The 17,518-nt window shown below is 39.5% G+C and overlaps 1 protein-coding gene, 3 long non-coding RNA genes and 1 other non-coding gene across 12 annotated transcripts; 1 reads left to right on the top strand and 4 right to left on the bottom strand.

Annotated features, from left to right (window-relative positions):
• Window positions 1-1,318: 1,318 nt before the first annotated feature.
• LOC144009384 (uncharacterized) lies at window positions 1,319-2,668 on the bottom strand. The gene is made up of 3 exons (XR_013280903.1): window positions 2,328-2,668; window positions 1,660-1,713; window positions 1,319-1,585 (listed from the first exon to the last, which is right to left on the bottom strand). It is a non-coding gene; the product is annotated as an uncharacterized LOC144009384 (long non-coding RNA).
• On the top strand, window positions 1,922-4,924 carry LOC144009380 (uncharacterized). Of its 8 annotated transcripts, none has more exons than XR_013280900.1 (11): window positions 1,922-2,002; window positions 2,535-2,677; window positions 2,760-2,842; window positions 3,033-3,072; window positions 3,151-3,230; window positions 3,306-3,347; window positions 3,462-3,529; window positions 4,305-4,374; window positions 4,447-4,545; window positions 4,653-4,716; window positions 4,800-4,924. It is a non-coding gene; the product is annotated as an uncharacterized LOC144009380 (long non-coding RNA). The 8 variants fall into 8 exon arrangements; XR_013280899.1 differs by having other exon boundaries at window positions 2,742-2,842; XR_013280898.1 differs by lacking the exon at window positions 1,922-2,002 and adding an exon at window positions 4,061-4,203 and having other exon boundaries at window positions 2,277-2,677; window positions 2,742-2,842; window positions 3,033-3,058; window positions 3,151-3,206.
• LOC144009383 (uncharacterized) lies at window positions 3,673-8,008 on the bottom strand. The gene is made up of 6 exons (XR_013280902.1): window positions 7,861-8,008; window positions 6,338-6,414; window positions 4,779-4,894; window positions 4,465-4,683; window positions 4,040-4,371; window positions 3,673-3,919 (listed from the first exon to the last, which is right to left on the bottom strand). It is a non-coding gene; the product is annotated as an uncharacterized LOC144009383 (long non-coding RNA).
• An 890-nt stretch (window positions 8,009-8,898) lies between these two features.
• On the bottom strand, window positions 8,899-15,176 carry gars1 (glycyl-tRNA synthetase 1). The gene is made up of 17 exons (XM_077509393.1): window positions 14,832-15,176; window positions 14,243-14,344; window positions 14,078-14,180; window positions 13,857-13,998; window positions 13,534-13,622; window positions 13,324-13,400; window positions 13,112-13,257; window positions 12,891-13,040; window positions 12,656-12,818; window positions 11,431-11,595; window positions 11,253-11,359; window positions 11,029-11,175; window positions 10,880-10,965; window positions 10,689-10,798; window positions 10,327-10,420; window positions 9,498-9,688; window positions 8,899-9,316 (listed from the first exon to the last, which is right to left on the bottom strand). Exons 1-17 carry the CDS (start codon window positions 15,165-15,167, stop codon window positions 9,191-9,193), a joined length of 2,334 nt encoding a protein of 777 aa, XP_077365519.1. The 5' UTR covers window positions 15,168-15,176; the 3' UTR covers window positions 8,899-9,190.
• On the bottom strand, window positions 13,685-13,819 carry LOC144009852 (small nucleolar RNA SNORA84). Its single transcript, XR_013281054.1, has one exon. It is a non-coding gene; the product is annotated as a small nucleolar RNA SNORA84 (small nucleolar RNA).
• Window positions 15,177-17,518: the final 2,342 nt, after the last annotated feature.

Genomic DNA, 17,518 nt, shown 5'->3' with positions numbered 1-17,518 from the left:
TTTTTTTTTTTTTAAAAAGCCGAGTTTCAAAAGGTTCTCTGCTATTAATGTAGTTTTGGCGCCCTCTTGTGGTCACGAACGTCAAAAGGCCAAATTTGAGGGGAATAAAAACCACTGTGATCAATTCACATTTCCTACACGAATAATAAATTCTGACAGTACAAAGTGAGTGACTTTACTCTGCACATTAGACCACCAGATGGATAGATAGGTATTTGCTTGTACTAGTGTGTTATTTTATTTGTTTATTTATTATTGTGGTGTGTTTGGCTGTTGCTTTTGTGATTGCAGTGTTTGCTGTGTAATCGACTTCCGGCCTAATTGATTCTTGTTTAATTGACTGCACCTGTGGCGCTCTGGCCTTCCAACAGGTATCCAAACTACCCAATTGGGGATAAGGCGACATCACTTCAGCCAATCGGACGCTGACAGGTCTTGGAAAATGGACCCACCCAACAGAGGAAATTGGCGAGAAAGAAGACCAAACACACGAGGTGCAGATGAGGGTGGACTGGGTCAAGGTGCGACGTCCCGAGGCAGTGGATAATCTTCATGTTTCGCTGGTATCGGCAAGCCTCCTAAAAGACTGGTCACAAACCTCTCCTTTGTGATTTTTTTTTTTTTAATTATTATTTAAGTTTTGATAATTTTTAGTATGTTTAAGTTACTCCTTTATCCTTTTGACTTATTTTTTTGTCTATCTTACCTACCTGTGGACTGGTCACAATAACAATTTTGGCACAAATTAATAACTTGTGCGGCGCATCATGGTTGCCTCCACCCGATTAACCTTTAGAACATTCCCTACAGTTAAATCGTGACACATTTTCCCATGGTCATAATGTATTCACTCCCTTCCAATGTGACGTTTGAACTGAACTGCATTCCTTAAGGTGGTTGTCGTCGTACTGTACGGTTACCAGCTATTTTCAATGGTTTGTCATAATCCGCAGTATGGTACTGAGCCACAAGGTGGCGCCTCGTTGTTGTTGTTGTGCCTCTGCGGTACTTTGGACGTTGATGCCGTGGACTTGTACGCGTAATCATGACGCGTTATATCGCCAAGAAGCCTATTTTTTTCTTATTAAAGTAAACTTGTGGACTTTCAGTCCTTTTGTGTGCTCTCATTTTTTTTTTTTTTTGCTATTCAACAGCGTCATCAGCCACCGCGCGTTACATGCTACTTATTAAAATAACGAATTGAATTGTGGTCTGTATAAGAATTGGTACTTTTATCAATAATATATATAAATAAAATGTGTTTTTGTGTGAGGGAAAATAAAACAAAAGATGACAAATTTACCAGTTGCTTCATTCTAAGCCAAAATAAATATATCGGGAGTTATATTATTGGGAGCTATATAAAATGCCCATATCACACAAGTTTACTGCAAATGGTCAAGTAAAGCAACTGCATTATATTTTCTAAAGATGCTGTATTTGATTGTGCATCCTATGGCAGAGAACATGTGGTGCTCTGGGTTCTCTTCCAAAGTGCCTGGCCGCTGTGAGACCACCAGATGACGAGTGGGCAGCTACCCCGCCAAGTGTCCCCACATTTCTTCCAGCGGTTAATTGGGACATTCTATGGAGGAAAAAGTGCAATATCGTGAATTCATCTTTGTTTCTCCTAATAAAGCACGAGTAAAACTACACTACCTCTTTCCTTTAGTCATGAAGTGACTCAATGTCAGCAATTCCAAGACGAGACCCCTGTGGCACAGCATACCACACCATGACAAATTCACTCAAAGTTTCTAGCTAAACACAAGATAGAATTGAAATACTCGTCTGTACATGTACTACAATTTGTAAGACATAGCAGTGCTAACGTAGAAGCTGTTTTTTTCTTTATATTATAAGTGAATTGGCAATAAAATGTTTCAAGTGGATGGCAGGACACGTTTAGGTGGAGGAAGAAGGGGCGCTTTACATTTTTACTTTGGTAAATGGTAAACATTCACTTTGATGGCGACAAGAAACACAAGTCGAAGTCCATGTGGTATGTTAAGGGCAGTCAGTTTACTTGTCACTTGGAATATAAAAGGATAAATCGCGGCTACGCGGATAGGATGGCCGAGAGGTAAAAACTTTGCCTGCGGTTCCGGCGACCCGGGTACGATGCCCGCGTTGTCCTCAATTTACAAATTCAAAAGTGAGCACGAGTAAGAATCGAACCCGTGCAACCTGATCCAGGGGTAAAGTCATTTACCACTCGACCATGTCGAAGTATGAAGGTAACAGCATTGTGTTGTATTTGTATGTCACTTGACACATTTGCGGTTAAGTGACTATAACACATGATGAATATATACACAAAAACGTACCAAGCGTAAGAGCTGCTGGCCGAGTGGTTAACGATTATGTCTCCGGAGCAGACGTTTCGGGCTCGACTCCAGGTGTGTCTTTCATAAGGCACTTTCAATGTTTACCTGTCGCTAAGCTAATGCAACATAGCACGTTTTCCATTTATTTCTGTGTTGCACGTTTTCCATTTGTCTCTGTTGAAGTTTTTTTTTTCTTAATTGTTTCAGTGACGTCATCACCGGAAACCTATATAAGCCGGAACAAACGCGACACTCATTCTTCGTCATCTCAGACAGCATCCAGTCGTCCTCGTCTTGTCAACCTGCTGCTCCGCACGCGTTCCCACAAGATCAACCAACACTTTTACGGGGTGAGTATTCGCTCTTTTTTTTTTTTTTCATTAATTTTTTTTTCTTGTTAACGTTTTTCGCCAGCGTTGCTACCGAACGCAGCAAAAGGGTTCTACGAGGTTAAACCGCACTAAACGAAAGGTTTTTCCAGCGTTCCTACGAAAGCAAGTGCCGTCTTCCTGAAGGTAAGTACACCAAACTTGTGCGTATTACACGGAATGAATCAAACATATTAATTAATATAAATGCGTGTCAATGGTCTAATTGTCTGTTACAGGTGAGAATTTGAAAATTGAGCCTAAAATGGCCGACTTGCTCTGCACAAACAAACCCATTTGTATCACGTGTTTCTAATTGTCTCATTTCTTTCCACAGGCTTGCATCTTCAACACAACGGCCAGGTTGTCTGCAAAATGTCGGAATTTGTTTTTATTAAATATATCCATTATTAAATGGACTAAATCACGTGTCAGTTTTTTATTTCTGTCTACAGGCTCCAAAATGGCCAACTTTGTAGCTTCGGGGCATGGCTTCATGCGACTTTTGCAGGTCTCCTCCTGCTAAAACATTTCAGTTAAGACAAACTGACTTTTACAGCTGACTGTTTAATGACGGTAAAATACTTACACACGTTGCCGTATCTTTCAGGCTGGGGAAGAGGCATCCAGTGCTGCCCTGCTGTCTTCACTGGTGAAACGCACACTTTCACAACAAGATTTCAAATGTTTGACTAATTTATTTCAGCATGTGATTGAGAACAGACATGTTTTAACTTCACATGCTTTGAACCTCTTGTCACTCCAGGCTGAACGAGCTTGACGCAAGAATTCTGGATGAGACAGAGCTTCAATTAGAACTGTGGAACAAGACTGGTAATTATTTTTTTTTTTAACATGTTTTTTCTTCTGCAGTTTCACCAAAGTGACAATGACAAACTGGGGTCGGAACTCAACAGGCTTTTCCAATTCTGGTTGTTGAGGGCAACAAAGTCCTTCAGGTTTTTAGGGTTTTTTTTGTTGTTTTTTTTTAATTCTCAAACACACCCGATTCTGAACTTTAGGCTCAGGTGGCCTACAGAAAAATCCCAAACCTGCAGGACTCGGGGCCCTCAAAGACCAGGATTAGGGAAGGTAGCCTGCTCAACAAGGTACAGTAGTTTACCCTCTCGCATGTTCTTCCTGCTGTCCACCAGGTGGTGGTGAAGAGCCTGATTGACGCAGCATGGCTCCACTTGTGCAGTAAAACTCTGTCAAAGTTTGGACCTGTTGCAAAGACAAACTTGATTAATCCAATTAACGGTTTTGTTTTCCCCCCCCTTCAAATTCTATATTGTGATAAGTAAGCGCCAAACAAACTTTCCAATTAGTTGAAAGAGCACTCACCTGCTTTTTCTTACTCTGCAGCGCAGCTTCCAGTAAATGTCTGTGATTCTGCAATCAAGACAACTCCATGCAGGTGGTGCTCAAAGCTGCCTCCATTTTTCAATGTTGGTGTGCAAATAAACAAAATAGAATCTTGACTGGTCCCTTACTTGTGATGTGTGCAGGTTTGTCCATCCTTCTCGGGAGCTGCTTTAACAGAAAGTTAATCATTAAAAAACAAAGTTGTATGCTTGCCATGGTGACTACTTGCATGTTTGTCTTGCAGATGAAGTTGCTGGAACGCTCCAATTGAAAGTGGACTGAATTGAGTCTGCCTCAGGTTGAGTCCTCAGCTGGTAAAAGAAGAGCAAATTTAATTTCAGCTAGCATGTTTCAATTGTCTCAATGAGTGACTGTTTTCTGTCCAGTGTTGGAGGACGGGGTACCTGCTCACAGCACAAAGTTAACAGACGAGTGCAGAGCTGCAAGCAAACTACTGATTTTCTTGCTGCGTCAGCATCCACAAGGTACATGGGAGATCTTTACACAATCATGGCAACTTGGATCAACTCACAAACCCCCCCCCTTGTTTTTGTTTTTATTTTTTCCCTTCTCTCTCTCGCTCTCCATGTAGGCACCAAGGACTGATCAGCTTCCTGAAAATGCTGCTGTGTGGAAAGTTGCAGAAAAATATCTTGGTAGGTTTCATGCCAAAAACTTCTTTTTCTGCACTACAAGTTGACTTGAATTTCTGACTCACTTTATTTTTTTGGTGCCTTAGGTCCATGCTCTTCTTCCTGGCTGACCTGTTGACCACACGCTTGGAAGAGCAGACTGTCCAACTTGGAACTTGTTTGCTTTGATTTCATGTCTACTCTGCAAAAAATAAACCTTGATTACAAAAGATCACTTGAACTCTGAATGTCCTTCTGAAACCTAACTTGTATTAAAAATCCTTCTGAAACATCACAAAAACTTAAACTTTTTTTCAAATTTTTTTGATTTTTTTTTTTTTTGGGGGGGGGGAAAAAATCCCCTCAAAAAAAAAAAAAATAATTGGATGAAGGCCTGAATACTGCTTGAGGATTTGCTGATGGTTCTGGAAGTGGGTGGAGCAACAACAACAAAAAAAATTCTGATTGGTTAAGTGGGTGTGGCTATGCAAATATGCACTGATTGGTTGTGTAGTGGGTGTGGTTATACAACATTGAAGCAATATGATTGGTCAGAATGGTAAAAGTGGGTGTTTGGGTTCGGTGCGGTTAATCAAATTTGAGCAGCTTTGTGATTGGTGGAGCCAAAATTGGGCGGATTTAGAGTCAGTCAAAGCAGCAGGTAGCTTTTTTTTTTTAAGCCATTATGAGTCTTGAGGTGAGAGTTGCATATCAGTCACTCCAATGGACATGAGACTTTTTCCTGTTCCCTTCCAGCTCACGTCAGCTAAAGGTACATCAATTTGGTGTCGTTCGGATCCATGTGGAGACCAGCAGGAGGAGTAGGACTACACTATTGTGCAGAAAAGCTTCACATGACAATTTGAAAGCATTTTAGGCGGCAATCAAAGTTTGCGTGGGACTAACACGGCTGAAGGAGCTCATGTGTGACATCACTTCAAATTACACACGGAGGCGAGCACGTCCAACCATCTGACATCTCGCACTGGGATCAAAAGTAAGTGCCATGTACTTTGCAACATCATCACACACGCTGGACATGAGAATGCTGCTAAAAATGTTTAACTAGGTCGAAGAACTTTCACCTAACTCTTCGAGCTTGGTGGGCAAAAAGAGCTCATGAAAAGTCACGGATAAGCTGAGGCACACTGACAGACGAGTTTATTGTCAAGGCAAAAACTTCATCAGGGCTAATGAGGCATCACAGGTGTGTGTGAACATTTCAAGTGAAAAGCAGTCATGTGACGGCAGCACAGGAGAAATGCCAATTGGACTAAAAATCAGCATAAAAATCGGCATGACGTCAGCGGTCCTCAAATGAGATTTGAAAATATTTAAAAAGTAGCAGCCATGCCAAAAAAAAAAAAAACATTGTCCAGAAGTGTCTGAGATGTGAACACTCGTCGTGAAATGTAGCATCACATGAGGGCTGGATTGCCAAAGATTCTCAGTGCAAGGACTTGTAAACTTAAAAGAAAAAGTCTGAATCGGAATGTTTGACATTAGTTTCTGTCCATTCCTTGCTCACAGAATGTTCTGGAATCAAGTCTCCTTGCTGGCAATTTTTAGGTTCAAAGTGGGGAGCTCTCTCTTGGAGAGGCTTGTGAGAATCTTTGGCAATCAGCACACAAGACTGCGTACTCACAATCATCATGTGTCCTAATGCAGGTTGCCGTCCGCCAACATCCCACAAGTCCGTCGGCTGCTGAAACCTCCCGCAGGCTGTCATGCAAACAAAAAAGACAAAGCAAAGTGAGTAACATTCTCAATACTTTTCACAATGGCCACAAAGTCTAATTAAAATACAAACTACTGTACCAGTAGTTCAAACTATGTGTCAAATTACTAGAACCAGCAACAAACTGCTCCTCTATCATCCCTTCCTGGAAAAATACTTAAATCGAGCAATATTCTTCTAAAAAATGTCAAATTATAATTAATTAAGATACTTTTCATCAAAACAAGTATGAAACCTTTTTTCACAATCAGTTTTACCTTCACATTACAATGTATTTCAAAAACATATGAACTTGAATATCACATTCTTCAAATATTGGTGATTTCATTAATTATTTAAATTTGTTAATTATTTATTTAACAATTATGGTCTACTTACCATTTATTCGCAGAATCAATTGTTATATTTATCTTCATAAATGTTTTTTTATTCAATATTTTGAGTTATGTCCACTAACTGATCAGTCATCAGTCTTTTAACCATGCTGTACACATTTTATTTATTTTTTTGTCACCAGGTGAAAGCCTTGCCTTTCACAAGGTATGGCTTGAACAAGATTTCAAGATGAGAAAATGTCAAATTTAAATATTCAGATTTTATATCGCAATAGAAAAAAAATACACAAAAAATCTTAATTATGGCTGCAACTAACTAATTGATTAATCGGTTGATTTGGGCAATTAATTGGATTTAAAAAGAAAAAAAAACTTTACATTTCTATCCTTTTATTAAAAACAAAATAGGATACTATTTGAATATTGACCGTGCACAATAAATGGATTATGATTAATGGAAAATTATTTTTTAGGGGTGTCAAAAAAAATCTAAACATTGTTTAGGCATTTACCAGTACCTAGGGGTTGAAAAGAAAAAAGAAAAAAAAAATCAGTTTTGAAAGGCTGGTTACATGAGAGGTTGCACTATAAAATTTTAACATACTTGATATTAAAGTCATATCAATATTTAAAGTGTTTGTGGATTTTTATTTTTATTTTTTAAGATAGCTAATCAATTATGATGGTGGAGATGGTAATTGTTCCTCTTTGAAGGAGTACCCTGAATGGCCTTTGACAATTCCAGAGAGTTATTAGTCTCCATACACTAGCAAAATAAAGCTACATACAAATTACATACAACCTACGTATTAGAGACAGCTCACATACTGTATATCTATACTCCATACTCGAATTTTGGGCTTTCAATAAAAAAAAATTTCAATATTTAATTAAACAATGTATCCTTTTTTATGAGAGGTGGTTTAATAGGTCTTTTAAACCGACATTTAGATAATATTAGCAGTATTCGTATTATGTATCACTTAATTGTGCAGGTGTACCGAATGTTTTGACCCACTCTCCCACCAGCGGCACAACTCAACTCAAGTTTATAGCTACATAGAACAAAACAGTAGCAAAATAGGCACGTGTTACCTTTGTAGAAGACATTAGTGACGAGATGTGCAGAGTGTAGAACTCTCTTTTATTGTAGCCCTCAGCTGAGCTTTTGTTTGGAGAAGAACACACCAAACAACATTCAAGTCAAGCGTTTTACTTGATTGACTTTTGATTGGCAGCTGAGTGCTATTTGTGGGCGTGCTAGCTGAGCTAGCCACCCAGCTTTGTTGACAAACTCACGAATGTTGAATTTATTTCGGTATTACTGTAAGACCCAGGTCTTATACTTATTCGGGAATTGTTTGCCTGATTTTATTACACCTTACAAAATAAATAAAAAATAAAAAAAAACGAATACTTCATATTTAATAAAGTACTAAAAACTAATAAAATGTAAACATAATGAAACATTTTTGGGAAAAAAAAACTTAAAAAATAAATAAATAAAAGGTATAATGAAAAATCCAAACACGTCCTTTTTTTGCCAGCTAAAATCAGCATCAACCAAGAATTTGAACATCAATTTACACGTTCGTCAATAGAAAATGTAAACTATATAAAACACATCTATTTTATTTAAAGATGAAATGAACCCAAAAATTTTACATGTTCGATTGAGGCCTCACTAGTCTTAAAAACAGTACTGTATTCTGATTATTGTTTGGAATATGAGTTAAGCTGCAAAATCCACCAGGCACTGTGATGTGATTTTCAGACAGAAGACGTGACAAGATGGTCACCCCCTGAGATGGATTTAAATGGGTGGAATTTGCTACTTCACTCATGTTCCACAAATGCAATATTAATCAGAATACTGTTTAGCTTAGCAGGGCTGCATAGAACACATATTGTAAAGGAAATTTTTAGGTTGACTTCCTCTGGAAAAAAAAAACTAAACTCGACAACTAATAAACTAAAATGAAGAATTAAAAAAATAATAATAAATAAATTAAATGTATGTATAGCGGACAGCCTGGATGAGCCTAGTGGTTATAAGTTTCTGGGTTTGAATCTCAACCAGTTGGCATGAAAATCAAATGAGCAAATGCAAATGAGACAACCTTGCAATTGGTATACACATGTCCAGTAAGTGCTGGCTGTTTTTATTGAGCGTTAAATATCTCAATCCGGTCGGCCTGAAAAGCGGACGAGGAGAGTCTTCCTTCTGACCAAGCAACACAGATGCCAGTTTATCCCTTTTAAAAACACATAGGACGTAGTGGTGGTTGAAATGCAGCGCCTCCTTGTGGACGTGATCAGTACAAGCTTCATCGTGACGTTCGTCTGGTGATGCAAATGCAACAAAAGTCTTGTGGATTTTTTTATTTTATTTTTCCCTTGCAGGTGGAAGAGAGAAAGGAGGACTTCACTCCTCCACCGCGTCCCTCTTGCTGGTCTCCTGTCCTTCAAAAGTGGGATACTTCGTCTCCACCTCCGCCCAGGTCAGAGTACCGTTGGCCAAATCCCGAATGATCACGGGTAGCTCGCTCACCTGAGGAGAACAATTGTTATATTTTTACACATTACATAAATGAGTAAATGACTTTTTTTCATTGCCTATGTTTTCCCCCTAGGAATTAAATGCATATTTCCTGTCACGGAAATGTCCAGTTCTCTCTACTGCCATCTACCGGACTGCAAATGTAGCACAGCTAGTAAGCTAGCAACTGTACCTCGGCTCGGATCTGCCTCATCGAGTCTCGGTCCCTCAAGGTGGCGGTGTGCGGCGTCTTGTTGACGGTGTCGAAGTCGATGGTGATGCCGAACGCCACGCCGATTTCATCCGTCCGGGCGTAGCGCCTCCCGATGGATCCTGCCGAGTCGTCCACCTTGTGGGAAACGCCGTTTCTGGTCATGGCCTCGGCTAAAAGGAGAGGAGAGGAAAAGTCGTGAGCTGGGGTGGCAGTTTTTTCAGATCCGGGTTACTACTGCTTAAGGTAAGTTCAATTCAATATTTTTTTTTAATTCCATATCTAATGTTGTCCAATCAGCTCTTAAAAATCTCAACTGAAGCCATTGTGATTGTGTGAATTTACCACAAGTCATTTATTTTTTTGAAGACTGTTGATCTTGATATTTTTTTGAGGCCGAAGCCAGTTCCGATATTTGGCGGGATAAAATTCCAATAACAGATTAATCATACAGTTAATTTAAAAAGTATATCTTGAATAAAATAAAATGTGTTTTGATCCCTTAACACAATAATAGGTATTAGGGGTGTACAATAACTGCTTTTTTTTTTGTTGTTATTTAATATTTGTTTAAAAAAATGTCAGAAATTGGCTGATGTCGAATGTCGTCATGTGCTCACATGACTTTTGACAGATTGATTTATGGCATTTTATTGACAATTAGTCCTATTTTTTGCTTCATGAATTCAATACCTTTTCAGATTCTTAAGAATTATGCGGCTATACAAGGTGGACCAAAGTAAGCATTGCATAACACAATTTTATGATAAATAAATAAATTGACAAATGCATTTTGAAAAGCAATACTTACAGAGCTCTTTAACGAAGGGCACAAATTCCTGATTTTGACTCAGAGGCAGAACAGAGCACTTGTATGGAGCGACGGTTGCTGGGAAGCTGAAGAACTGTTGGGGGCGGGGTTTGGGAGTAGATTTAGGTTAAAAAAAAAAAAAGTATGCAAAATAGGTCAAATTGCTTTTCAATAATTTAGTTTTAATTTTACTCAGTTAATTTACTAATTTAGTAAAACAAATGTATCATCATATGCAGGTGTCTATTCTTTTTATTTACATAATTAAATAGGATAAATGACAAAAAAAAAAAATTCTTAGGGAAAAAAATGTGACAATGTACAAATATGCTAAGTTGCACAATGCGCAATGTTGCACTTACCGTCCTTTGCTCATCGCCCTCTCTGACGTGAAAGGTGTGCTCAAAGATGGTGTACATGATCCTGCCGATACCGAACGACGGCTCAATGACGTTGGGAACAACTTCCTCCACTGCAAAAAACCCCACAAAAAAACACCAAAAAAACTGAGCATGCTTCGCTTCCACGTGTGCCACGCAAGCTGAGATCTCACCGTGTAGCGTCTTCTGGAAGCGCTTGACGGCCACCATGTCTTTGGTCAGTGTGAACGTCTTTCCCTCCACCTTGATGGTGAACTCCCTGCGGGGTTCCAAACAGTTCAGAGACTGACAACTCTCGGAGTTTTGCTTTTTTGCAACTCACCCGGTCTCGTTGAGGAGCTGCTCCTTTTCGGCGATGAAGCATTCGTCGCACACGGCCAAATACTCCATGGCGATCTTGGCGTCCTTCTTGTACGCCTTCCCCATGACTCCTTTGTTGGGCTCAAACTGAACCACGTTCACAACTTTGTGCGGCGACGTTAAGGAGCCCTCCCAAAGATGCCAGTTGAGGTAGAGCACATGCGAAGGCGTTTTTTGAAGGATATGGGTTCTTTAAGCAGCTTCTCTGCAACCAACGGCACCTTGGTGGCTTGGGCGTGGCATTTCAGATCGAAGCAGGAGCGGTCGGCGCAGCCCACGATCTCAATCCAACCCTGCCGGGGACAAAAGCCGCAATAAGCGTTACGCGGGTTGGTGGAATCGAAGAGCTTGCGAGGAGACGTACGTATGAGGTTTTGGTTTCGGCGTCCCAGCAGTCGCAGGCGTAGTGGGCCATCTCGTTGTCCATGTGCTGGCGGAAGCGAAGCTTGTCTTTGGCTATTCCGACTTTAGTGAGGTAGAGGTAGATCCTACCGATGAAATACCCCAGGACGGAGTTATTGATCACACCCTGCAACACAAGAAAGAGGAAAGTTGACATTAACTCTTTTACTGACACAGGTTATCAAAAAAAAACTTAAATATGACAAAGGCTTTGATCATTCACATCATCCTTGAAAATGTTCTATTTCATCAGATTTCATACACCGGCAGCCCATTGAAAAGAGATACGCTGCCATCTGCTGGCCATAGTTGGTGAGTGTTTTTGATTCTACAACCTATTGACCAGGCACGCTGCACTTAGATGTTGCACTTGATTTAAAAAAAAAAAAACAAACTTGTTGACGTCATTTAACATTTATGGCGCCATACATCGTGATTTTACTAATCGTTATTAAACGTCTTTGGCGGTCAAAAAGTTAATGCTAACGTCACACCTTCGGGCAGCTTAATTATGAAGAAAATAATCACAATTATATTTGCTAATAATTGAAATCACAATTAGGACGATCATTTATTTTTTTGGTACAGAGCAAGAAAATGTTTAAACGTAAAAACTAGGAAGACAATTCTTTGAAACGCTAATTATGCAAGTTGCTTTTGGACGAAACGGAATGTATTAAATTAGTTATTTTATAACTTAAAAAATGTATACATGTAATGTATTTTTAATTTTAATTTATAATTTTTAATATGTATTAAATTCACTTGACTTTAAAGTGAGACTTCTGACTTTAAAATAGGAATTCTCACTTTAAAGTGAGAATTCTAAGAATAAAGTCATAATTCTCACAAGTGAGAATTGTGACAATTCCCACTTTAAAGTCAGAATTCTGTGACTAAAGTGAGAATTCTGAGAATAAAGTGAGAATCCTGCCAAACTTTTTTTTTTTCTCTCACTGGCCTCATCCTCTTACTTAAAAACTTGTATTAATACTTTTTTTCCCCCCCCGATTATGCCGATTTTGTAATTGTGGAGTGTGATAAATGAAATTGTAATTGAATTTCAATTAATTGCACAGCCCTATCTCATCTCATGTTATTTTTCAATAAAAAGTTCAGAATGAAGAAAATCACAATCTTCAGTCTCGTGACACGAATGTGACTAACGTCAAGTTAATCCGTCCAACCTGCTCCACAGCATCTCCGAGCCTCATGATGTGCGCGGACTGGCCGCTGGTCTGAGCCTTGGAGGAGTACAACAGGATTTCCAGGTCGGCCACGTTTGAGAACTTGGGGTGGACTTTCTCGCTGGGGTCCACAAAGTGCTCGATCTCAGCCATGGTGAACTCTCTGTGGACGAAGGTACAAAACATTGTTATTGTGTTCCGGTATCTCTGATGAAAAATGTGAAAACCTTCATACCTGACGCGGATGAGTCCGGAGCGAGGCGAAATTTCATTCCTGAAGGAGTTTCCGATCTGAGCAGCAGCGAAGGGGAGTTTTCCCTGGTTGAACTCCAAAAGTCGCTTGAAGTTGAGGAAGATTCCCTGAGCGGTTTCAGGCCTCAGATAGCTGACAAATCAACACAACCATTAGATTACATTATCATTCATTGATTGTTGTTTTTCTCTTTTTGGTCGTACCCCGGCATATTCCCTCCTGGTCCGATAGAGGTCTGGAACATGAGGTTGAAGGAGATGGGAGGTGTGAGGTCATTTCCCGTGGTGGGGGACTTGACGTTGTACTTGACGAAAAGGTCGGTCAGCTCTTGCTGGGTGTAGTTGTCCATCTGCAGAACACAAACGTTTAATCATCTCATCCAAAGATGATCCCTTCTGGAAGGTTCCCGGCGGACCTGCGTGATGACGTCCTCCATTTCAGCCTTCTTCTCTGTAGTACATTTCTTGTCAGCCATCATCTTCTGGAGATGCGCTACAAAATCATGCAATTTTCACATTAGCCTTTTAATGGAGTCTTTCATTATGTGTTAGCATTAAGCTAGCTAAGTCATAAAAAATGCTTACTGTTAGCTTGTATCGAAATATATATGAAGTTGAGGTAGCACCTTTAAGAAGATGGTCGGCCCTGAAGCATTCGCCATTCTTGACGTCTTTCACCATGTAGTCAGCAAACTTGTCAACATGACCCGATGTCCTGTACACACAAACAAAAATGGTGAATACGTCTCCAGGTGTTGTGGCGTTTTTATTTTTACGGAATGTATCTGCAACCGGGCTACGGAAGTCTGCGATAATGACAGCTCCCATGCATAAAATTGCAGAGTCAATGTACGCCTGTCAAAAATAACCCACAGTGCGGCACTGTGGAGCCGACTCTAGGAACCACCAGGCGACCACAAGGAGAGTGTGCACGAGTGTTTCGGCTCACTTAAGGACGGGCTCGGGGGTGAGCATGGTGCAGTCGATCTCCAGGATCTGCTCCTCCTGGATAAAATGCTGCCTCCATGCCTGCAGGATGTTGTTTTTCAAGGCGCAGCCCACCGGTCCGAAGTCGTACAGGCCGCTCACGCCTGAGAATTAACATGTCGACAGTGACGTCTGTTGATGTACATCTACCCCCCCCCAAAAAAAAGACGAGATTTGTCTTACCGCCATAGATGGCAAAAGCCTGGTCGTAGAAAAAACGCCTCTTAAGGGTGTCCTCCATCTTGGTTCTGTCCACAATGTCGTCTTTGGGTTGCAACGCCAGCTCCTGCAGTCACAAGTTTGATGACTTAATCCTCTGCAAAACTGCGGCGAGTTCAAAGGTCGTACCTTGGCCTCCAAATTCCGCTTTCTTGCTTTGAGTTCAGCCACCGCTTTGGTAACGTCCACATCAGGAGCGCCATCCTGCTTCATTTGACGCACCAGATCCCCCTGAAAAACAGATGGGGGACATCTGATAAAATGGGTGCACAAATATTGACAATATTGGACCAAATTCTAGCATCCACTACAGTCAATTAATGACAAGCTGGTTATGTTATGAACTTAATAATAATAACTTATTATTATTACTACACGTAAATCCCAAAGGCAGTGTGCATGTTTTGATTTAGCAAAAATAAAAAAACAGTTACACTCCCAATCAAAAAATGATCAACCACGCTAAGTTAAAGACTACTTCCTGGACAAGCTATTATGAAATAAAAACAAGTATTAACTTCCCCGTTCTTTGGACCACACCCCGTTTAAAATCCCTAGCAGTGGCCGCAGCTGAAACGTGGCAAAAGGGCGCAGACATTACTGCTAGCCAGCGTTAGCATCAAGCTAGTTGGCAAAGCCCCATTCATTGACTGGGCTCTTTACTTAAACGTGGCGTCGCGAAAGAAACATTTATCATATGTATAAACGAACGTGGTACCTGTTCCTTGACCGCTAGCCTCAAAGGGGCGAGGATTTGCTCCATGTCGCCGTCCATGGTTGTTCGTCCTGTTCCTTCCAGAAACTGCTGCTCCCACAGACTCTTCTTCTTGTTCCTCTTGCAAAGGCAGGCCGACGTGGAAAGGGGCCGGTTCCGGAAGCGATCGAACCGAGCAGACCGGACCTGCAGCACCGAGCGGAGGAAGGGAATGTCAGGGGTGGTCCTCAGCAGCGCCGATGCAGCAGCCCCGCGGAGAAGAACAAGCATGGACAGCCAGTAATGCGAGAAGACAAGAATGATGAAATCGCTGCGATGGAACGTAAATGTAGTTTGCATACATCGCCCGCACATTCGTCACAGTAATAAGGAAAAAGCCAAGCCACAAGTCCGCAGATTCGCGATAATTAAACATGACCAAATAAAATTTAAATAACACTAATAAAATGAATAAATTCGCTCTCTTTTTTTGTTAGTCGACTTTATATCTTTTCGGAAAACGTACTGTATTTTTTGTGCCGTTTTCTCAGTTGGGTATTGTTCGAATATTGTCCACAAGATGTCACTATGGCACTGACAGGAATAGCGTAACCTGAATATGAATGTAAGTTGAAACACATGATTGACTATTTTACGAGTCCCGTTGTTTCAGTAAGATAAAAATAAAAAAGATTTTTTGGATTATCATTATTATTATTATTATTATTATTATTTTTTTTTTTTTTTTTTTTATAGGAAAACATATAAATAATCTTTAAAAAATTAATAAATAATTTAATAAAAGATGGTTGGAGACCCAAACTGGAACCCAAACTTAATGAATTTATACAGTAAATGTCATATTAGCTAGCCAGAAAATGGATAAAATCTCCCACATGTAATTGTGTTTTCACTTTTAAATTGAACTTTTGTGCTAGAAGGCCTCGGGAGAGGTTTTGTACTGAACTACACTCAAATTCATAAAACATTCAAAGCGTCTGCGAGCACGCCACATGTGCTTGAAGATAACGAGCCTGATCATAGGTGTCTTATCAAAGCAAATATCACAACCGTATGTATTTGAATAATTCATCAATGGAGACGTTGCAGCTCCAGGCAGGGCTGTTGAGTTAGCTCAGGAACAAAAGCAGAGGCCGAGAGGCATTGACTTAGGAAGAGAATATTTGATCTTATAAAGGTAATCTCAACTCAAGCATCAAACACAGAAAATACATTTATCCAACAAAAGTAAAAATAATCATGGCGTGGCAGTTCCTGCTTTATATGTGTTTGATTGTTCTTTTGTTATTAACTAGCCAACGACTTCCTGGACTTCATTCAACATGATGGATAGATGGATGCTTGTTCTGGAGTCAATTGTCCCGTCGCATTTAGAAGTGACCCAGACGTACAGTCGCACCGTGTTACATGTTAATGGTGTATGGCAGCACCAGCGTCCTCCATTAAACGCTCAGGTGGGGTCAGTCAGGGCCGAGTGGGCCTGAGCGCCATTAAAGTGACAGACAGGGAAGGTGAACTTGGATGTTGTCCCTGCTGGCACAAAACCAGGGAAGCACTTTGGACTTGTTCTCCTCCCCCAAATGAATCTGCGTGAATAATGTTTGTTGATCAGCTTGGAGGTCTGTCAGTGCATGAGAATGACACTTTTAAAATGCTTTGTCATAGACGAAAAAAGTAAAAAGTTATGCTTGAAATGTTTGGGGCACATCAGCTCAAGCATTTTTCAAACTCAACCTTGACATCCCATGCAAGAGCTGTAGCTATTCAAAAACACACAAAAAAATCAAATAAATATATTTGCACTGTGAATTTTTACCTTTTTTTTTTTTAAATTATTTAATTCAATTATTTTGTTAGTAATTGTGATTTTAGATGGCGTCCAATGATGTCTCATCATTTGCAATTTAACTGGTAGTTCTAATTGATTTAATTTACGGACGGTGGACCCTTGCAATTCGCGGGGGATAGAGGCTGTGCCAGCTCACGAATAGTGAAAATCTACGTATAATGGATGCCCATTCTTTAAAAAAAAAAAAAAAAAAAAATCAAAACAAAAAAACAAAGTAACAGGAATAAATTTCCAATAAAAACAAAGAAAAAAAATCCACAAAATATTTTAACAATTAACACAAAAAAAATAAATCAGCTAATAGAGTATGTGAACCCACAGGTGCCATAAAGCAAGTATGCACGGGTCTATGTGTAACAGTAGCGATTGAGCGATATGCAGTGATACATTTTTTTATTTACAGTAGTTTTCATTTATCTTTATTTTATCTTTTTATTTTTGTATAGTTTGGGTGGTTTCCAGTGACTAATAATACAGTGATACATTTGTACTTTAATGTTTATTTATTTATTTATTTTCATTTTATTTAGATGGCATCTAATTACATATTTGTCGTGATTTGTTGGTATTTTAAAGTTTATTTTATCATTTTAAAATGTTCGTGATGGAACCCAATTACAAATACGTACGCACTTATGTAATTTTACGTTAATATGTATGCTTTGTTGATTTTATTCATTGTTATTTTAGATGTAATCCAGTGAATGATATGGATTAATATTTAGTATTTGTAAATTAGGTTGTATTTTTAATTTTGTAAATTGTTGTTTTAGATGGCATTCAATGCTATCTGTGTAGTAATACATTCCTTTTTTTTATTTTTTATTTTATTTTTTTATTT

This window comes from Festucalex cinctus, chromosome 20 (genome assembly GCF_051991245.1).
Source record: "Festucalex cinctus isolate MCC-2025b chromosome 20, RoL_Fcin_1.0, whole genome shotgun sequence".
Lineage (NCBI taxonomy): Eukaryota > Metazoa > Chordata > Actinopteri > Syngnathiformes > Syngnathidae > Festucalex > Festucalex cinctus.
This window is presented reverse-complemented; position numbering and strand designations above follow the sequence as displayed.